Source organism: Maylandia zebra, linkage group LG22, assembly GCF_041146795.1.
Source record: "Maylandia zebra isolate NMK-2024a linkage group LG22, Mzebra_GT3a, whole genome shotgun sequence".
In the NCBI taxonomy this organism is placed as follows: Eukaryota; Metazoa; Chordata; class Actinopteri; order Cichliformes; family Cichlidae; genus Maylandia; species Maylandia zebra.
The window spans coordinates 12991516-13013755 of NC_135187.1; the positions used below are offsets into that span (position 1 = coordinate 12991516).

Consider the following 22240-nt stretch of genomic DNA (forward strand, 5'->3'; position numbering starts at 1 on the left):
TACTCTACAAACCGGGTCTAGGTGCCCCCGCCCCTGGAGGGGGGAACTGCACCCAGACCCAGGTGGTGTTTCCCTTTTCCCTGCGGTGGGGGGAGGCAGACCGCCCCGACTCCGCAGCAGCAGGAAGGCTCCACACTCCAGACCGCAGTCGGACGGCCAACTCCTCCTCCTAGTCCTAGCCCCCCTGCTCCAGCAGGTCGCAGAGAACGGGGGTGAGAGAAGACTCCGAACCTCCCTCCACCCGCTCATTGTAATGTTGATGCATGTGTGTTCTAAGGTGCATTTAAAACCCAGGAGGGCTTGGAGCTACCTGCCAGAGAGCAGCAGGTAAGTTTTTGATTGTAAAATGAAGTATCTCAAATAAAAAACCCAAAGTTAAACAAAGTATGACAGCAGCCGAGAGCATTAAAAAGCACAGCAAACAGAGAGCATAGTAACGTTTTTAATAATGATTTCTATACAAAAATTCCTTTGATACAGATAATTTCTGAGCAGATCAGAATTCCCTTCTCAGTATAAAAAACAAAAATTCAGCTTTTATAACATATAGACAGTGACTGGATGTTCCAGTTTGGAGTCCTTAATACATCTCTGCATTCCTTTTATTCTCTTTGTCTTATTAAACAGACTTCCTTTTTCAGTTTAGAGTCCTCTGAGTAAAATGCCCCCCCTCTCTCAAACACACACCTACCTCTGTATATCTCAGTTTCCTTTCTCCTTTCAGAATGATTTTGCTGTCTTTATTTTACATTTCATAGTCCTTGAGATATGAAATCAGCTATCCCTGCAGATTAGTTCTTTGGATGTTTTTCCCTCTACTTCTTTGCCGTGAATAATTTCCACTTCTTGCCAGAGGTTCTATTAGCACCCTGAATGTTGCTTCATTCAGTTCATTGGACTTTGATCCAAGACCACCTGGCCATTTCGAAAAACAAGGCAGGTGCAGGAGATCTTAGTGTCTTAATATTTGGTCAGTCTTTCCCCATTTTTAATACATTTGCAGTCTGTTTATTTCCTATACCTGAAATTTTAAAAACAAATAAGACACAACATATATATAGTTTGGTGTGCATAGATGTTTATAAAGTGCAAATAGTATTTGGTAAAAAAAAAAAAAATAAAAAAAAAAGCTTTATAATGTGAGCGCCCTTTTTGTTTAGGACTTAATCCAGAATATGTAAGTCCACCTCTGGAAACAGTTCACTTTCATCTACATTTCAAATGCCTCCACTCATATTCCTTTTCCCCTCAGCAGCTCGATAAAAATGTCTCAGTCACCCTGCAGGGGGCAGTGTTTCTGTTAAGCGTTTACTTTTCATCCACTACAAAGATTTCTTCAGGGATTTTCTCCTCTGAGTCAGAGCAATCTGACAGCTTGTCCAGGTACTCCATGCCATTGAAGCGCTCAGCAACACAATGGGCGGTGAGACGGGCCTCCGGGTCGTGGTCCCAGCAGTCCTCAATGGAGGCACACAACATCTGGATGCCCTGCATGAGGAGAACAGGCTCACAGTTAGTCAATATAATTGACTTTGGGGCAATGCAACTTAACTCAAACTGAAGCTATGAATGTGCATTTATGCATTTTCAACTGTGTGTTTATCCATATGCACCTCTGTATCAGTACTTTTATAAAGGACTTTTGATGCATTTCTATTGGAGAAACTAGCATTGAGAGTTATTCTTTCTGAAGGACCATTTTGCAAGGAGAATAATATGCAATTCTTTGAACATAAATGTTGCAGCTGCTTCATCTTGTGTACAGCTTCACTTTAAAATATGGAGACACTAGGTGCCACCAGTAGCTAGACACAGAGCTCATTTTAATGTTGTAGATATCACAACAATCCTATTTAAAGAAGAGCAAAACAAAGCGAGAGACAGTGTGTGACAATGCGCTGTGGCAGCTTGAATGGATGAATCTTTTCATTGTGACATACATAGTAAAGCATAAATAAATAAGCTGTGCAGAAGGGAGACGGTTTTAAACCCTCTTGCATTCTACTTTTATTTTCTACATAGCAAACTGCTGAGTACAGCAGCATGAATGTCCTCCAGGAGACACACTGAAAATTTGTGCAGCTATCTCCAAATCTAAACAACACTGTCTCGTTCTTTATGACAGTTTCCCTTTGTTTGGAACAACTATAAACACTTCTGATTTAAAACTTGGCTGCCAATGTGGAAAATAAAGTTTATTTATGGTTTTTTTTTTTGTATCTTAGAGAATTTATTGATCCCCTACTATGATTTATTCGTTAACATGGCCACTTTAAGTTTTCTTCGTAGGAAAAGAAACTATATTAACATTTTAAAATAATAAAAATATAAAATGTGAAAGGGGCCACATTCATGAGTAGGTCATAGTTTGCATATACAGACTTTTAACCATGTAAACTTTGCAAACCCTAGTTTAAACACAGTGTGGATATTGCAAGGGACAGCCTGCGTCAGTAATGTTCTCACTATTGGAATTAGGTGAGGGTGAGCAGAGAATGGACACAGTGAATACATCACACCATTACCTGCACTGTTCTCACAGCAGTGTGAAGGATCTGGAATACTGAAGACTGTTTAAAGTAGGTGTTCCATTCTCATTTCTGTGTTTGGCCCGTAGTGATTAATCCCAAATAATCAATGTTATTTTTTTATATTTTATGTTTGCTGTGCTTTGTTTTTAATATCAGCTGACAAATCTGTTAAAACACAGATTTTGTGGTTACAAACGAGGCATTTATAAATTTCATTTCTTACCGAGTGGTTGGTCCAGCTGTTGGGGATCTCAGGTCTTCCTCTGTCCCTGAGGACGCTGTCCTTCATGCTCTCTACACACGGGTGTTCTCTCAGGTTTCCAAACGGTGGCTCGTATGCTTTCACGTCTGCATGTGAACACACAGAAACAACAGGTGGGTTCAGAGAATTAGCCTGTGCACAGCTCAAGATGGTAAGTTTAGGCTTTTACACCTGCCGAGAGCAGGGCAAAACAACTTTGAAACAGATCACATCTGACAGATGAAGTTCTGTGGAATAGAGAGAAAGATCAGATGGAGGTGCCCCACAGCACACACATCAATAACACCTCTCAAAGGATTCACTGTGCGCTCTAAATTGAAACTGTAGGATGCAAACTTTAAATAGCACTGAAGCGGCACAAACAACTGAAGAACCCTAAGCTGTTGATAGAGGGGCCATGGGCGAGATTTTCTGAAGAGAAACACTATCGTCACATTTTTAGCCTTACTGTCGATGAGTTTAAAGAAACCTCAGCAACAATGCTCTGGCTTTGTGTCAGCTCTCTTACACAACAATTCCAGAGTGCTTGTCAAAGGCCACTTACCAGTTGTGTTTACTTAGGGCAAAATTTCAAAGCAGGTCTGCAGGAAACAGCCTGAGAGCTATGAGTCAACAGTTTCTGAAAAAAATATATCGTATGAATTCCAATTCCTCTTTGTTTGAAGTTTGGATTCCTCAGCCGCAACACTGAATTACACTGAAGTTAAAACCTAGCTCAAGCTAATTATCAGTCATTAAAAGATGGACTAGCAAAATTAACAGATTTTATAATGGATACAAAATCAGACTGAGAGAATAAAGTGAAAAAGAGATGCATATTAATAAACTATATAACAAAGTCACTGTGGAGTCTGACTGTGATCCCTGGCATACGTGGCAAATAGTTGTCAGAATTAAAACAGTTTCTACTTTTCTCACCTACAAAGACAGAGTCGTCGTTAAAAACAACGAACACATTTTACAATGCATCCTGGCTGTGTGAAAGTTACAATGTACTATTAAACAACAGTGGTAAATTCTTGTAAATACTCAGGAAGTTTCAAAAGAATAATTTTGAACAGGAACAAAAAACTGATGACCAGCAGCGATAACATGGGCAAGTATGGCTGCCCGTGAAACTGTCTGACGAGTGTTTATTTATGATGTGACTGCTGATAGAAGCAGCAGAATGAAGTGTATAGGGCTGCACTCTCTGCTTAGACTCAGAAAAATGTTGCAAAACTAAGCAGAGAGCAATTTGAGTTTAGATGGATAATGATCCAAAGCACACTGCAACAGTAACCCAAGAATTTCTCAAGGAAAGAAACAGGATATTCCTCAAGGGTCAAGTCAGTCACCTGATCTCAACCCAATGGAGCATGCTTTTCAGTTACTGAAGACCAGACCTAATGCAGAAAGACCCACAAACAAGCAGTAACTGGAAGCGGCTGCAGTAAAGATGTAGCAGAGCATCTCAAGGGAGGAAACAGAGCATTTGGTGATATCCGTGTTCTCTAGACGTCAGTCAGTCATTGACTACAACGGCTCCAGTCAATGCAATATTTTTGTTAGACTCCTTGCATTAAAGCTAAAGGTCTGCACAGTTTGATGTAAAAACCACTGTGGGGGTGGCATGCAGAGGCAAAATGACAAATGCGCGTCACGGTTCCCTTATGGACCCAAATATACTGTGGCTATATTTCTGTCAGTGATACTGCAGCTGCTGTTTAATGTCACACAGCTGAAATACAGAACAATGGCTTTTACAGGCCAGTAAGAATCTAGCAGAACCACTTTAATTTATACTTCATTGTAGCAGAGGCATTTTGTGGTATAAAAATATAGATATTTATACACACATACATATTTTCTAACAATAAAATAGAATACAATCCCTGTAATGAACTGCTGGCTATTAAATCTGTCACTGGAAACACAGAGATTTCAAATGTACTGAATAAAAAAAAAAAAAAAAAAAAAAAAGCACAATGCAGATTTGTCCTGCATCTTCTCATGTAAATCTCAGAGTTTACGTAACAGTGCAGAACAAAGCTGTGTCAGCTGTCGGCGGGTTCTGAGGTTGCCTCTTCAGTCATAAGGCCAACATGTTGTTGCTGAGAGTAAAACAATATTTTGTATGTGAATTATTATGAAAAAAAGGTAAGAAATATATAAAAGCTGTTTGTAGCTTTTTAAAATAAACTACTGGAACACATAATCCTCACATAAGCATGTTGTTTGTACTGTTTGATGATCGTGATGACGTTTTATTTCTTTTTAAACACGTTAAAAAGAAAAGATCGCAGGGAGTTATGCAACCTACAGACAGGAATTGGAGGATTCTGGGACACAGACTACTGCAAAAAAAAAAAAAAAAAAAAAAAGTTCTTTACAGTCTGGAACTCAACATTACTGCAAGCAAAGTACTTCTGGTTTGTTATTCAAGCTTAAACACAAACCCAGTCAACCATTTTTAAGAGAAAAGGAGACAGATGTTGTTTGTTTTGTTGTGACAGGTCCAGGGAGTGTATAACTGTGTTCTAGACAGCAAACCCACTTTGAAAAGTGTCAGCAAACATGCTCGTGTGCTCATCGCCAAACAATGCTTCTCGAGTATAGGATTTGTACTACTTCATAAACAAAGTGTGTATTCCAGGACAAACAGATTTGCCCAATCTGGCTCTAAAGGCAAAGATGTTTATTAAAGGTAAACCTTAAATTAAACTGCAGTGGCAGAAGAGGCTTCTGAAAGCACAATACAGTGCGAGTGAGGACTGCTGGGGTTTGCAAAAGTCACACATTGCACACTGACAAGATTTCCTCCAAAGCTATTTAACAACTTCAGCACAGTAACAATGAGGAACTTACACTATATGTCCGACAGCTGACATGTAGTGATGTGGATTTTGCAATGCTAGCACATATTTCCTCCTTAATGTCTATTTTCCAGCCCACTTGTCCGCCATGGCAGTCGAAAGTGTATGTGCATATGCAGCCAAGAGAAATGTAGTCATTTTTCTTTCCTACTGCAAACAAGGAAAAACTCTTGATGAATGGCATCGTTTTGAAGCTTTGTAATTTACATCCGTCACACTGCACTTTTGTTCTCGTAGATTGACCACCTGCTCCCCTACGCACATCCCAAACTCACCAGTCTTAGTTGGCATACTGAAATACTAACCTCACACAGGTCTGCTTAGAAATCAGTCAGCACAAGCATTTCACATTTTGTTTGATAGTCTTTCTCTGCTGCCCTTCCAAGTGAACAATTTTTTGTCTAATTATAGCTTAAATAAAATATAAACACTGAAAATAAGAAGAGAAATCCTGTCACCTAAACACATAAATAATACAGCAAAAGCGATCCAAACAGTTTCCCCATGTATTTGGAAATAAATTAGTAATGTGATCGCAACAACTGTGTCAGCTTCCCCAAGTCTGTCTGAGTCTGGAACAACAGCTTGACTAATCTACTCCCAGCCGCTGCTGGTTTTCATTAGTTTGCGGTGGCTCCAACACTTGTTTTCTGTTGTTAAACTCAAGCATTACAGATGTATGCATGAACATTACTCATTAGCAGAGCTTAATTTTAGGGCATATGGCACTGACTTGCCCTGGAAGCTTACCCTACCATTAACTGCAGCTGATACATTCCCTAACCATCGACTAACCCCATTAAGTAAAACCAAAAAAATATTTTAGCCCGCTTTGTATGCAGCTTCAGGGAACGTAAATTGGCTGCACGTATTTTGACCCTATTTCATCCTCAATCAAGTCTAAAATTTGTTCCTAAATGCGCGTTGTGGCAGCCCCCCCACCACACGCATTAGACCCTCCAGTTCTGAAGGGTTTGATGGTCTGACATCTGGAGAGCAGCTGCCCTAACCTTTCCTCCTCTCCAGTCAAGCTCAACCTCTCCCCTCAGGGAATGGAGGCATTTTTTTTTTCGTCTGCAGCTCCACATTCGACACCACTCCGCTATTATCCTCCTACTTTGCCCCACCCGCTCGAGGAACGCCCTCACAATCTTTCCAAGACCTAAATCTGGACCAGCTAAATTATACAGCAGAGGCATTTTAAGGAACAGACACTCAGATAAAAAGATCTGAGCCTGGAATCTGACTTTTCCTTCTCTTGGAGGTGTGCTGATCTCTCCGTTTCCCCCCCTTGCTCTAACCCTTCCCTCAGTCTTGGAAGATAAAGAAGGTAAAGTGATGGTTTGTGCCTGGCTGGCTGTCGACAGACAGTTTTTTTCCTCTTGTCTGGCAGATCTCAGATCAGACCACGGCCTCAGGAGCCGTGACAGAGCAGCCCTGTGCCTGCCTGCAGTGATCAGACATCTTCCTTACATTCACACAGGCAGGTGGCATCAGAGACAAGAGGAAAAAGCAGGGCATCACCCTAGTCATTATACTGATGCCCTGGGATGTGTCACTTTGAATTTATGAGTGTGGGTTCACATCTGCTCATATTTTGTCTCAGGAAGGTAAGATCTCAGGGAGTCATAAGTGACTCACCGACCTCCAGGGAAAACGTGGCAACTTCATAGTAAAAAAACAGCAGCAGGAAAGCAAGCAACTCTTGAGTGTACTTTGTAAACACATCAGCTTTGCTCTCATGCTGCTCTGCTCCAGAATCAATACCAGATCTCAGCCAGCACACTATCTGCAAGGAGATTTTTAGCTGCCAGTAAGGGAAAACCAAATTACACCATCTCATTTGTGCAGCTTATTCTTTCCACCTTTCTCATCGTCTATCAAGGTGAGAGCTTAGCTTTGTTTGTACAGTGATTTAATCTCTGAACAGGAAAACGTCTCCTTCAGTTTCAGTCCTGATGAACTATAGACCTCACCCTTTTACACTTCTCCAAGAAATGCCAAGTCTGAAAAATGGGGACAGAGATATGTGAAACACAGGAAAATGTGAACTAACCGAGTGGCTTCTATCTTTAGTCTAGAGGTGGGACGGGAACCTTGCGCTTCCTTTCCCGAGTAAATTTACACTGGCCTGTCCTGTCTTGTCTGTGCCTGCATGAGTAAAGCTTCACGGCTGCCTATGGTGTGTTGCACTGCAGTGGGAGACTAATTAACTGCTGCCTCACCTACCTGTGTCTCAGAAGAAAGAGACTGAGAGAGACGGGAGGAAAAAATGTAGCGTAACTGAGTTGAAAGTGCCAGATTTAGAAACGGGGAATGGTCGAGTGTATCTGGGCAGGACAAAAATGTGTTTTGGCATAACGTTTAATTCTGTATACAGTGTTTAGGTTAGCTAAACCTAAACTAATGCAAAGTAAGGGAATGAAGGACTTAATCTGACATGCATGTAACGGATGGAGGGAAACGCAGGATAAACAAATGAAGATGTTGTTCGCGCAGATTTCCTGAAATCCCTCAAGAGGAAACCAAATGAAGCCAGAGTGAACCTGGATCTGTTTAGTGCATCTTTACTCATCTCTATATACTGCCTGTCCTGATCTCAAGAGACATTAACCACTAAATGTCCTAATATAAACCACACTTGCAAAGTTAAAATCTCTCTAAAAAAAAAAAACCTGCGTCTTGGGACTGTGCTCTTTGCAAAGCAGGAAATACTCTGTTTTCTTTTCAAATGTGTACCCACAGGGCACTCACGTTGTTGCAGTTTGGAAGGAAAAGCAAGAGGAATTGTGGGTCACTTGCTCATGTTTTTGCTTCAGAGGACTCATGGGCAGAATAACTGCACGATACACTTCAAGGAAGCCCCCTGGGGAGGGAGGGGAGGGAGGTTAGTGGGGGCAAAACAGGAAAACTCAGAAGCAGAAGTGTTCATGCCCAAACCCGGCATTCAATCACTGCTGTGACACAATGGAGACAGGAGCAGTCTCAGAAACAAACAGGACCACAGAGACACAAAAGGAAGCAAAAACAAATAACCTTCTGTCGACATGAAATACTGCACTGTACTGGCTTCAGATAATCAACCACTTCTATTATTTGCACATACCTCGACCTTGTTTTGCTGCAGAGTGACAAACACGAGTAACGGTACATTAGTAAAGTGAAGGCTGATCCTTGAGGCTTCTACAAGATGGATTGTGGCTTTGACACTTTTAGATTTTCTTCCCACCATGACTAATGGGTCAACGAATGCTCACACATAAGTCCTGTCACACAGCTAATAAGTGAACTCACAGTGGAGTTGGTCACTTGGTGCTTGTATTGCTCAGAGGTCAAACAAGCTTTTACAGTATTTCTGAGGATATTTACACAGCCTCTAAAGGGAATTTCATCAATCAGTGCTTCTATTGGTTTCCTATACTTGCAGTGACCCGAGCTAATTTACCAACGAAATTGATGGTTATCTCCGCAAAGGTTAGAGGGAGTGTTAAACGTGTGTAGAGTACACTACGTTGATAGTCAGGAAGACAGAATATTGGGTTTAAAACAAGTACTGAGAAAGCGTGACAGAAAATAACAAGTGAGATGTAAAGTGTCAAATAGTACGCTTGCATTTAGTACATAAACAAGAGTGAAAAAGTTATTTTTTCTCTAAATGTTGAACTATTCTCAAGTAGCCTGTGTTTCAGGAACTAGATGCATAGCATAGAGCCTTTCTTCTGCATTTCCTGTGTGATATGGTTAAACCGACTCTGGCAAGAAACCAATGCTTTTTTCTCACCGACATCTTAAGTATTCCTCTCAAAACACACATTAAAGCTAAACTCTATTTACATAATCATTCACTGATGTTCTATATCATCAATAATTAATTTTACGGCTAAATCATCAGTTTATGTAAGGTTGTTTAATCTATTCAAAACATTTGGATAAAGCCAGTGCAGGCTTTTCATAACTCGTGTTCAGACTTCATTTTATTGACGGTGGGGAAAAAGTCATCTCTCCTTTCAAAAAAAAAAAAGCAGGACTAAGAGCCATCATGTGCTACTGGATTACTGGAAGAGTCCTTTTTGACCAGGATATGTCCTTCAGCGTGCACAGTAAACAAATATGTACTGTTGCTTTCTTTCATCTGTGCAATATCACTAAAACTACAAACATCCTGTCTCAGAGTAATGGTAAAAAAATAAAAAACAGTTCATGCATTTTTAACTTCTAGGCTGGACTATGGTAATTCATCATTATCAGGCTGATCTAAAAGCTCCCTGAAAAGCCTTCAGTTGATGCAGCGAGAGTAGACCATATTTCTTTCATATTAGCTTGTCTTCATTGGCTCTCTGTTTAATCCAGAATTAAATTTAAAATCCTTCTCCTCACATACTTCAATAATCAGTCCCTGTTACATCTTAAAGATCTCATACCATCATATTATCCTAATAGAGGACTTCACTCTCAGACTGCCGGCCTACGTGAGTTCTTAGGAAGTTTAAAAGTAGAACGGGAGGGAGAGCCTTCAGCTATCAGGCCCCTTTCCTGTGGAGCCAGCTTCTAGTTGGAGCTATATCAAATGACCTTGAACCGTCCCTCAGTTAAGGTGCCATAGGCTCAGGCTGCTGGGGGAAGGCTTCACATTATGCACACTGCACGTCCTCTCCACTCCCCACGTGTTTATGGATCATTGTGGCATGTTGCTATCGCTTCTTTTGTGCTGTGTTCCGTCTCCCTGCACACCCCTTTTTGCTTTTCGTTTCCCCCCCTCAGCAACAAACAATAAACAACATTGGCATTTCTTTGGGAATTTTAACTGAAGCGATCGTTCTACAGCACAGCGTGTTAACTGATTAACATAGAGCATAGAAGGACTTCATGATCTCACCTCCGACTGCACTACACCTTGAGATGATCTCCCACAGTACGAGAGCCATGGAATAAACATCTGCTTGTTTGAAAGACTCAATGTTTTCTAGGTTGATTCTGGACTCCAACACCTCGGGGGCCATGTACCTGGCAGTGCCCACCTGTGGAAATACAAATAGAGAGCGACACAGATTAATAATCGTCTTTGACCGTAGTTGCAAATGCACAATATTGTTATGCACGATTTAAATATAGAGGTACATCTAAGGGAAGGTGGCGAACCACTTTTTTTTTTTATCTGCTAAAACAGCAATCGTTTTGTTGAAAACTGCTCGTTAAACAGTAGCTGCATTAATCGAGCGACAGGTAGTGATTTTGTCCTGTGTGCTCTAAGAGATCAAATCACATTTATCTACATGAGAAAAAAAGTTGATGTAGAAAATAATTAGAAAAAAAGGGCACCACTGAGCTCATCAAAACCTTGCTTGTCTTCACATAATTATCATCCTTGAAAATGTGTCCACTGGAGCTTCCTCCTAATGCATTAGGGGCATCACAGTGCATTAGGTGTGCTGTGTGGCAAAGGGTGAGCCCTTTTCATAACAAGCCATTTTCATAAGAGTGTAAATTGTCTCTGGCCTATTACGTCTTTGTAATGAGTCCATTAAGAATCAATCAAGCCTGTTTGTCTTGTGACTATGATAAAACAACAACAACCCAAGAGCACTTACAGCAGTATTTCTATCAGTATTATCCTTCTGGGGACAAGATGGAGTGAGTGCCATATATACACACACAATGTCCTGAAGTTGTGAGGGTAAGAAAATGAAAGGTTTGATATATAGCTTGGCTCTTTTCAAAGTCTGACAAATATCCCAGAAGAATTATACGACAGGGCTTAGAGTGGTTTGTGTTTGGGGCACTGGCAAAGTTGATGATGTCTGAAGTGATTGACAGCCAAGTGAAAACAATCGATCGCCCAAAATTTAGTCTTAGGTAAGCCTTACCTGCCCACTGTTGGCCAGCTCATCCACAGACAGAGAGTTGTCCAGCCGAAGCGCAAGGCCAAAATCACACAGGCAGCAGGTCAAGTCATTTTTCACCAGTATGTTGGAGCTCTTAATGTCCCTGTGCGCGATAGGCACCTTGGAGCGACCGCAGGGGGTGCGGTCGCTGTGAAGGTGTGCCACTCCACGGGCTAGCGAACCTCCGAGCAGCCACAGGTCATGCAAGCTGATAATATTATGAGTCAGGTACTCCTGGAGATTCCCTCGTGGATGATAAGCTGTGATCAGCCAGTACTGTCTCGGCTCCTTCCTCTCCTCTGCTGTCAGGAAGTGAAGCACATTCTCATGCCTCAAATCCGCATCTGAGAAAATGTCCTTCTCGTTCTTCCAGGATGGATACTCCTCGTGTGAGAAAATTTTAATTGCTACAGTCTCAAAGCCCTGCTCCACGCTAACAGAGGAGCCCTGCTTCAGCTTGGCTTTGTAAACTTCTGCAAAGCGCCCTTTTCCAACCTGCACGTCCAGCTCGATGGGCAGCAGCTCAGTGTTGTGATTGAGGCTGTTGGCGTGCGTGGAGCTGCTGTCTTCTTCTATAATGACGAGTGGGTCGATTTCCAGCAGAGAATCTTTCTTGTGTCCGCAGTGGCCACTGCGCTGGCGGCACACACGGTAAAAGTAGAAGAAAGTGATGACCACGGTAGCCATAACCAGGAGAGGCACCAGGCTTACTAAGATAACAGCCATCACCTGTGGTTCCGTGGGCCCTAAAGGTCAAAGAATCAGCACGTGTTAATGAAGATAGTGTGAGGTTAAGATGCAGAACAGACAACCAGTTTAAAAGTCACTTTAAATCTGTGAGAGTAGTAACTGTGTTTCTTTTTTTTCTTTTTTTTTTTTAAACTACAACACCCACAATATGAAGACATAAAACACTAAATTACTTTGTGGCAGATTGTATCAGCACTTAGCTACAAGTAAAGTAATCAGAAGACAAGAGAAACCCGACGCTTCTTTGAGGAATGTTTATCAGGATCAGAGCTAAAGTTAGATTCTCAGCCACAAATGTAAACTGCTCCAAACCCTGACCCAGTCAAGCACGATCTCATGTCTGATTCTTATAATTTGGGAGGTGGTGTGTCTGGTAGCTGCTTTGGTTTTGGCAAACAGTGAGAGTTTATGCTTGTGCTGTGTTTATAGTCCAGTTTTTAAAGCTGCAGCAATAGAAGAAGATCTATAAAAAGTAGATCACCAGACATAAAACACTAAACAAGAAAACCTCAAATGGTCCCCAGTATGAAGCGCTCTAAATTTAGTCATTTATAAGTTGTGTTGCTAAAGCAAATGCCACACTTTATTTAGCTGTCTAGCTTACATTTGAGTTGCATAACACGTGTAGGCAAGAGTATCACGTGTGCATTATTTTTCAAGAAATACCTGGCAAACAATTTTAGGAGCAAGTGTAAATGCGCGGAGCAGAGTCAGGCATCTAACCGACAGCCGAGTTGAGACCTCGACTTCTAATTTTTTTTTTTTCTGAACAGGAAACCACATGTCTGAAATCCTCTACAGGGCCTCAGACAGACTGTTTGTTTTGATTTTTGTGGAGTGAGAAGCTATTTCTCACAACAAACCTGTCACTGTGCCTCCAAACTCCTCCGGGCTTTAGACAAAATCCTTACTTGTTGTGTGAATTATTGAAAGTGCAGAAGTAATGCTACATTTAAGGTCTGGAGATGCTGTGAAAAACCGTGTTATTGAGAATTATCTTTAAGTTCAAAGTGTGAAATACTGCATACACAAGGGTAGAATCTTTAGAGGGAAAAAGGCTTTAAGAAATACTCTTGCTGGTGGGAAGTAGATCCATACTACTCACATACCTGCCTGTTAAATATGATGCTTCAGATATGCTTAGCTTAGCATAACATAACGACTGGAAACCATCGAAAACAGTGGTACCTATCATCTTAAATAAAGCTTTAAAGTTGTACTTGTTTATTTGTTTACACACCATTCAGTCACAGCATTAAACCCACTGACAGGTGAAGTGAATAACATTGATCATCTTGTTACGTCTTGTTCGATTCTGGCATTCACATGGGTGTTACTCTGACAAACCACCCGCTCACATTCAATATAACAACTGACGTACCTTGTTTTCACTCAAGCTAGGTCTCATTTCGTAACATTGCCGTTCCCAGTAGGCTTTGTTAATGCGTTTCTGATAATAGGGTGGGAAATACCATTAGCTTGCTTCTCAAGGCAGCTGTATACCAGTATGAAGAGAGGGAAAACTGCAAGCAAAAGCTGAATCGTTAAATGGTGCTTTGTTCAACAGGTTCAAATTGGCATTATTGCCCTGTTGTTCAAGCTCATCTGCAGTGCCTTTACTACAGAACTTACCCACTTTAGGCACTGAGAACTTCCAAAGAGCACACAGACATTCCCAACAGTGAGAAAATATGTTTCCATGACGTGCTTTGCTCCGCGCAGATGCTTTCAATTTGGCTTTCGGTGCAGAGCCAGGTCTCGGAAATGTACCTTAGTGTTATTACTGCCGGGACACCGTAGTCAAAATACATCTTATTCCAGGGCCAATGTTGTAACTGGAGTCTAGAAGCCAGTGTCTACATGATCTCCTAAAACTGTTTGCAATTATGCATCTGGAGAGCATCCCAGTGCACACATGTTGGCACTCATGCACGACAAACTGATAAAAAATTCTGACGTTATCATGTTATCCTCACAAATGAAAGAATAAATACTTCCACTTCTAAGATGTTAAATGAATCTTCCTCCACTTTAAAAAGAAATGAAAGATGGAGGGAGTAAAACTTAAAAATCAGATCAAATAACTGGTGTGCAATATGTAAGGTATGACTCTCCCAGTGATGAACTCTGAAAACTATTTCCAGGCAGGGGTGTAGCACAGAACTCTGAGCCCCACTCAAAAGCACTCTCTGCAGGAACCCTTCCTTTCTCATATCGCTCATCCATCATTGTGTGTGTGTGTGTTTTTTTAAATAGATAATTGAGCCAACAACTTTACAAGAACCTGTAGGGGTCCTTAGAGTACCACTTACGTCCATAACGCTGCACATGTTAAAATGGACACACACTTCTTAGCGTGCTGTCGTCTACAATAACTTGAACATCTAGAATTGAATGTTCATGATTCTAATGTCATAAAGACATTTGAAATACCAACCCTATAGTCTTCTAACACTTACATTAAGAAAATGCCGAGACTACTATGCTGCATAATAAAGACCGTTGTATTACGAACATGTTTTTTCCACCCCAAAGAAAATGTTTTCTTAACATCCTGCGTAATTATAAGAAATCTCTCTTCATCCTCCCCCCCTGCTCTCTTCACTTCCTCTATCACATCTTCTTCCTCACTATCTGCCACACAGACTTCTAGAAGAATGATGCGTGCAGGATTGATATCAGCCTCTAAACCTGCTCACAGCCAAACACCGTTTTCAGCCTGTGCGGTGCTAAAGGCACATCAGGCGTCAAACCAGGTCATCAGGGCACACCAAAATAACTTGAAGCTTATTTGTGTTTACAAAACCAACACTATAATTACACTATAATAACACTATATTACAATAATATGAGTCATAGTGATTTTCTTGTCTTGTTCCTTTGATGTTATCAAAGACAAACAGAGATGTCATGTGGTTACTCTCGGCTGCTCCCTTGTCACAGTGGGTCGCTGTTTAATTTGGCAGAGTGTTTGCAGTGGATTCCTAATGCAATCCCACAAGGGATGTTTTATTGGCTGGAATTTAAACAGAGACATTTGGCTTGCAAAACTAATGTGTAAACCACTACTCTAAGGAGCAAACACCATGCATGACATAATAATGTTTACACTGTTTGTCGATGTGCTGCCTGACACTGTTTCATTATAACTAGCAAAATAAGTTTGTTTTTTTTCCTTGTGTCGCATCATTTGGAAATGAACCTGCTGCTGCTCAATCGCTCTGGCTCTTTCTGTAATTCAAGGCCGTGGGTTTCATGGTGATAAGCTGTGCTAGGTCTTTTTGGTAGCTATATTGTCACTTAACAGCTGCTGAGAGCTAAACTTTTCTCGACTGGTTAGTTGTGCTCTACTCTCCTTTCTTTTTAAAATAATTTTTTGTAACAGCTGTCTTCCCTCGGTTTGCTTATTTGACCCTCACCTTTCTTGCTATCGATCCTTTGATTTTTGCTTTCTTGGTGAAAAACATGACTCAGTGCACATTATCACCTAGTTAGAGTAAAAATGAACTGTGGTGCAGAATTAAGTTCAGAGCATTTTTCCTCACTTCTAACGAATAAAAGGGGCATCAGAGAGCCTCCGTGTTTATTTGGAATCAAAGTTCAGACACCCACCGAAATGTAGTTATGACACCAATTACTTAGTCATATAATGTCCCTGTTTCCAGCTGCAGCTCTGAAGAGGCTTTAGCCTGCTTTAGTTAATTGTTTGGGTTTTACAGCTTGCAATTTGACCATTTTGGCTTAATTTCACTCTTATCAAACCAATTTCCATTCAGAGCGCTCAGCTATATTCAAAAGGCTCTAAAAATCTACTGCATGGACTTATGTACCAGTGTTGCTAGACTGACAAATTTGCAGCTATTTGTTGCGCATAGTTTAGCATTTAACAATAAAAGATTCAAATATAGCAAAAACAAGTTAAATATTAATAGTGAACTGTCTTCTACCACATTTATTTCATACATTTTGACAAATTGCCAATTTAACTTACTTGGGTCAAAAAAGACGCGCTCATTGCATTCATCCTCAGAGCACGAACAGATGAAGAACTTTGAGCCCATGCCACTCAGCTCTTTCATTTCACACTCGCTGTTGTTGTAGTCCTTTAAGACTAAGCCGTACAGTTTTTCAGCTGGGTTGTGGCACACTGTATCAAAGGTGACGTTGCCATCTTTCTTCCTCCTGAGAAAGAGAAGGCGGATAAACACTTTTTACCAGTCAAGTTTGAGTTCGGGTATTCACTACCTGCTTTTCAAAGATTTGTAACAAAGAGATGATGGCAGACCTACACTATTGTGCGAAAGTCTCAAGTCACCCCTGATTTCTTTATATTTTGCTAGGAAAATGCTAAACAGCTTCAGCGATTTATTGAAATGTGGAGGCCAATCCATGACTGATAGTGTTCCATTGTGCGTTTTTCTGTCGGTATGTTTTTACTGCATCAAATTAGACAAGATCTTCTACTCACTAGCTGAAACACAGCCCCACACCATGATGGCACCTCCACTGTTTTACAGATGGCTTTAGACACTCACTGTTGTACCTCTCTCCTGACCTTCTCCTTACATATTGACAACAATTTCAAACAAAAATGTCAAATTTTGATTTATCTCTCCAGAAGACACGAAAGGCTTCTTTGCAGCGGTCCTTCCACTGAGACCATTTCTTTGCCTCTGATGATGCCCACATCTTTCCAGTTGCACAGCAGGTCATTACAGGATCTTTTCCTATCTCTTAAGAACGTAACTTTTAGATACTGTTCATCTAAATCTAGCTTTTGGCCTGTCACTTCTAATTTTATCCACCATGTGCTCAGTTTCCTCAATTTTTTTATTTTTACAGACACACTGCTCAACATGCTGTGATTGGTCAAGCTTTCAGCTGACATCTCTTTTTAGAAATCACTTGATGATGCAAAAATATTATTTTATTCCTGTCAAACTGTTATGTTTGGTGTTTTTCTTACATTTGGTTAAAGGAAAGAAAACAAATTGTATGTTTGTCGACTGCTAGTACTACAAAGTACTTTCTTCTCGCTCTCTGCTCCCTTTCGCCACAGTGGATCATCAGCCTCCATCTCAACCTATCTTCTTCTGCTACACCAACCCTCTGCATGTCCTCCTTTACTACATAAATCTTATCTACAGTCTTCCTGTTTTCCTCCTGCCTGGCAGGTCCACATTGAAGACCTTTTTCCCAATATTCTCTGGGAATTCTCTGTTCTCTGCACACGTCGAAACCATCTAAACCTTGCCTTTGAAACCACTCGACCCGAGCTGTCCTCTAATGTACTCAATTCTAATTTTATCCGTCGTGGTCACACCCATGGAAAGTCTTAACATCATCAGCTTGGCCTCCTGTCTTTTAGTCAGTGCCACCATCTATAAACCATACATATGCCAGGTCTCATATATAAACCATTCTTTTCACTCTTGCTGCTACCCTTGTGTCACAAATCATCCCTAATACATGTCTCCACCTACTCTATCAAACCTGCACTCTCTTCTTCACCTGTCTTGTGCACTGTCTATTGCTTTAGATGGTTGAGGTATTTAAACTCATATTTCCTTGCACTTTTTACCTTGCACTCATGTAAAAGTTCTTATGTATAGACACAACACCGGTTCATCCCTTTCTGTTAGGCGCCTTTTTTGTGCTTGATTGATTTATAGATAAGTGTTAAATGACTTAAACAACAACCCAAGCACAAAATAAAATCCTCTGAAAATGTTCAGGCACAAGTGCTGAACTGAAGATCAATGAAAAGCAGCTTATGTCCAAAGAAAAGCTCTGTAAGTCTGGAGAACTACTACTCAGGAACACTTGAGTATAAGAAAGTTTGGCTTCTTGGAAGCAACATATACAGAAATGAGAGGTGGATCAAGACTTTTGCACAGCCTTAATAATTAGGTACATAATGCAATGACAAACTTGTAGCTGTAAATGGCAATATTTTTATGTAATATACAATATACACACACACAAATGACTAAAACATTGAATTCAAAGTTCTAAGGATGGAGACTTAAATACAAACAACAGAAGAAAAAAATAAAAACTTGGCTCTGTACAAATCAGCATATTTACATTTGGAATTCCTGCTGAGCAGTGCTACCTGGGCGGTTATGAGAGACATTTTAAAGAGGTGCTGCTGTCCACGTGCCATTAGCTTTCTGCTAACCTCAGCTCATAACAAGCCCACTACACTGCGAGTATAATGAGAAACAGCAGCACTGCTTTAAGCTTTTAACACCAATACAAATCTGCTTCCTACTGCTTCTCACAATCAGAGTCAGATTTGATGCTGACGGGTGGTTAGGCGATCACGAGCTGTCATAATCGGGCCGGCTTTTTGGGCAAAATGCTGACGGAGAAAGTGAAAAAAGCAAAAGGTCACACAATGAAGGAGATTTTAGAGCTTCAGGAAGGAAACGACGGCTGATTTGATGAATAAATAAGTAGCCATTGTTCCCCTTATTTCCTAACTTCGCTTTGTGTTTGCATGAAGAGGCGTATAAATATAAAAAGGCACAATAAACGTCAGAAAGTAAAGAACGAAACAAAGAAAAGCTCTTGAGTCTCTTTGCTATAGTTTAATTGTTCATTTACATCCTGAATCATTGCATTAGAATCACAAGGCAGGAAGTTCAGTGGACACTTACCAAATACTGACACACACGTCTTCTTTTTGGGGGCAAATAGATGTAATGCCACACTCCACCTTACAGTTCCCTTTACCCGAGCAGTTAGTTGGCTGTATATCACAAAACTTGCACAGCTTATGTAGCTTCATTATAGAGGCCTCTGGAAAAAAAAAGAGGAGGTGAAAGAGGTAAGATTAAGTTGTGAATTTCATTTCAACAGCCTTAAAAACCTGAAATTTAATCAAAGGACGGAGGTATTTTGGAATTTGTCAGTGTGCAGAAGCTGATATTCCACATAACCACAGGAATATCTAAACAATTTCATACTACAGGGGTGGACACATTTTCCTCCCCCTGTGGGAGCTTAACAAAGCAGAGCAGTGGCATCCACCTCCTTTGGACTTGTTCAGACCTGTATCAGTGAGACACACAGGATTGTGTGAGGAGTGCCTGTGGGTTTGATAATCATCTAAGGAGACAACTGCCAGACAGGCAAGAACAACAAACAGAGGAAACACGGATGAATTTTCTTGCTGAGGGTCTCTAATTTGTCAGCCCGATGAGTCGGCTCCCCATCAAGTAAGGTGTTGTGCCAACACCGCTGATGATTTGTTGATGGAAAAAGAAAGGGGAAAAAAAAACGAGATTATGCATCAGTCTGTGAAGAACAGGAGCGAGAAAGAATTTTATTTCCACAAACAGTCCTAGGATGCAGTTCTGTAATTTATCCTTGCATTGAGGGACGTGATGACAAAAACCCCACCAAAATAAAATCAGAGACAGAAAGGTGAAGAATCTCTTCTCTAGTTTTTAAAAGGAGTTCTGGCTACTACACAAAATTATGAGCGAAAAGAGGATGTTGTGGCTTTAAGATGTGGAAACAGTTTGTAAAGGGGACATTTCAGGTTTACTAGGATTAATAAGGAGAATGATTAAAAAGAAGAAACAATCACGATGTCTGGCAGGATTGAGATGCATGCATTGCATGTGTTACGCAGAGTGGAAACACGTGACTTTGCTGGTTCAGTTAAACCACCTAACCACAGTTCATCTGTATGCTGACTTCACGTGTACAGGAAGTTGAACCTGCTGTTTTCATCAGAGAATTCAACTCACGAACAAACCAAGAGGGAAAACACCGCTTCTGGTACACTGATGTACCTGAAGTTGGTCGATGTCTCAAAATGGCACCGCTGAGGGTTTATCACATGACCAAATAGTAAATAAGTTTTAGAAGGGGAAGTGTAAGTGAAAGCGTGCTTCTTGACATGGTCAGCAAAAAAAAAAAAAGTATGCTTTGGGCTTCACACAAGCTTACGAGAAAGGTGCTCTCTGTCAGTGTGTGTGTGCTCTTAACCTGGCACAAGGATCCTACTATGTCTGTTCCCCCAACACCCAGGCTGCAGGGTGGGGTCAGCAACAGACACGCTGTACAACATGCACCCTGGAAGTGCAGCAAAATTAGATAACTGCCACCGGATGGCTGCGCCTGACAATCAGCAGCAGATGAGGCACTTTCACAAGACCTTATCAGGAAATCGTTGGCTTTTTTTGTTTTGTTTTTGCTTTCAGGGCTTGTCTGCACTGAGAGAGGCCTTCACAAATAAAAAAACAAAACAAACATGAAAATATCACACCTGAACTCCAGACTAAACTACGCCACAGAGCAATTTTAAAAGTCTGCCCAGCGGGCTGGTGAGGTGTTTTGAAGTAAATCAGCACTGAAGGGATAGTCCATGCCTGAGTGCTGTAGGAAGGTGGCTGAGCCTGAGTAATTATATCATTAGAGCAACTCCTCTGAAAGAGCATGTCATTTTAACCCAGGAGGAGGCGGGCAAAGGAAGGGATGAATGGTAGTAATTGTCACCCAGGGCTACATATAATTGCAGAGAGGTGGGGGAAAGGATTAGGAGCAGCCAAAGCCACTTGGTGCCGCTGGGACTGAGTCTGAGACAGATGAAGGCAAAACACTGTCTTCCTTAAGGGGGGACCTGTTAGCACTGTGGCTACACATCAAAGATGCAGATAACCAAAGGAGGCTGGTGACTTACAGCAGGTGATGTCTTCCCAAAGCTATCGCATTCGCACTGATGAAAGTTGCGACAGAGAGACTCACGGAGTCAAGTGAAGCTAATTTGCATTTGAGACCACATTAGCAAGTAAAGTGTCCTGAATAAACAAGGCTTCGCACCTGGGTATTTTCTTTTTACGTAGTTTTAGCTAAAAGCTAAAGAAACACCTGTTTGGGGAAAAAAAGCAATTACAGTATCATATTTTTGCCCAATAAATAAATAAGGGTAATCAATTGTCACTTTGTATCACTCCGCTTCTTCTTCACAGAGTCCGCTGAAATAAGTTCCGAAGCTTTGACTACTTTTCTGAGAGTTTAAAGTTCAACTCACCCGCCTCCTCGAGCAGACTACTACCAAAGAGTATCATTCCACACCAAAAAGCGGAAAACCGAAGTAGCTCCATTTAGACTGTGCGCTGCCCTCTTTCTCATTAATTTGCCGAAGCCTTGACAGCGGGTTAATATCCAGTCTCCGCGGACTTTCTTCGGCCCGCCTGTTGCTCCCTTTTAAACGCCTTCACGGCTCCGGGAAGACGAAGGAAAAGAAGCAGATTGGGTAAACACAAGGCAGGACTTACCCTATATGACTCACAGTATGTGCGCATTTCATGAAACAGGAAATCTTCAGAAGGGGTTGGACAGGTTTTTTTCTCTTCTTCTCGTATTCTTTTTTTTTTTCTTCTTGGTCAGGCTCATGCGGCTCTGAAGCATGTCATTAAGAGGCTGAAAACCAGCAGAGCAAGACTAGAAATGACACGCTCAAAAAATAGCTTAACCGCCTATAGGCTTTTAAGTCAATGCAAACACCCTTTTACTTCAAAACAGTCACTCGTTGCAGATCTTATTTAGAGGTGTCAGCTTTGAAAGGTAGCTGCTGAGTTCTGTGTTTTGGATTTATTAGAGTGTTACTGCGTTTTACACAATAAAAACTCAGCACATTAAATTCACTTAAATGTCCCCATCCAAGTTTAAAGTTTAAATTGCGTTCCTCTGCTGCTGCATGATTTTGCTGGAGAGGTTCCAGGCCCACGGTTTGTCAAGGATGACATGAGAAGCTGTGAGAGTATCTTTATATCTCACAGTGTTGGTTTTTATTGAAGACACACAGAGGTTAAGTCCACTATAACACCGATAAATTACTGGTCTATTGCCAGGGTTTTGCAGACATGCGTTTGCTTTTGCTTTTCCTCTACATACTTGAGATGTGATGTCAGGTTTCAGTTCTGACCCTGTAACCCTTTGGCT

General features: G+C 41.1%; 1 protein-coding gene across 1 annotated transcript; it reads right to left on the reverse strand.

Moving 5' to 3' along the window:
• Positions 1-428: 428 nt before the first annotated feature.
• Positions 429-21608, reverse strand: LOC101479131 (TGF-beta receptor type-2). Its single transcript, XM_004549000.3, has 7 exons — positions 21327-21608; positions 18943-19084; positions 16272-16462; positions 11513-12276; positions 10525-10666; positions 2755-2879; positions 429-1488 (listed from the first exon to the last, which is right to left on the reverse strand). The coding sequence occupies exons 1-7, from the start codon at positions 21397-21399 to the stop codon at positions 1309-1311; spliced, it is 1617 nt and encodes a 538-aa protein (XP_004549057.1). The 5' UTR covers positions 21400-21608; the 3' UTR covers positions 429-1308.
• Between the last annotated feature and the right edge of the window lie 632 nt (positions 21609-22240).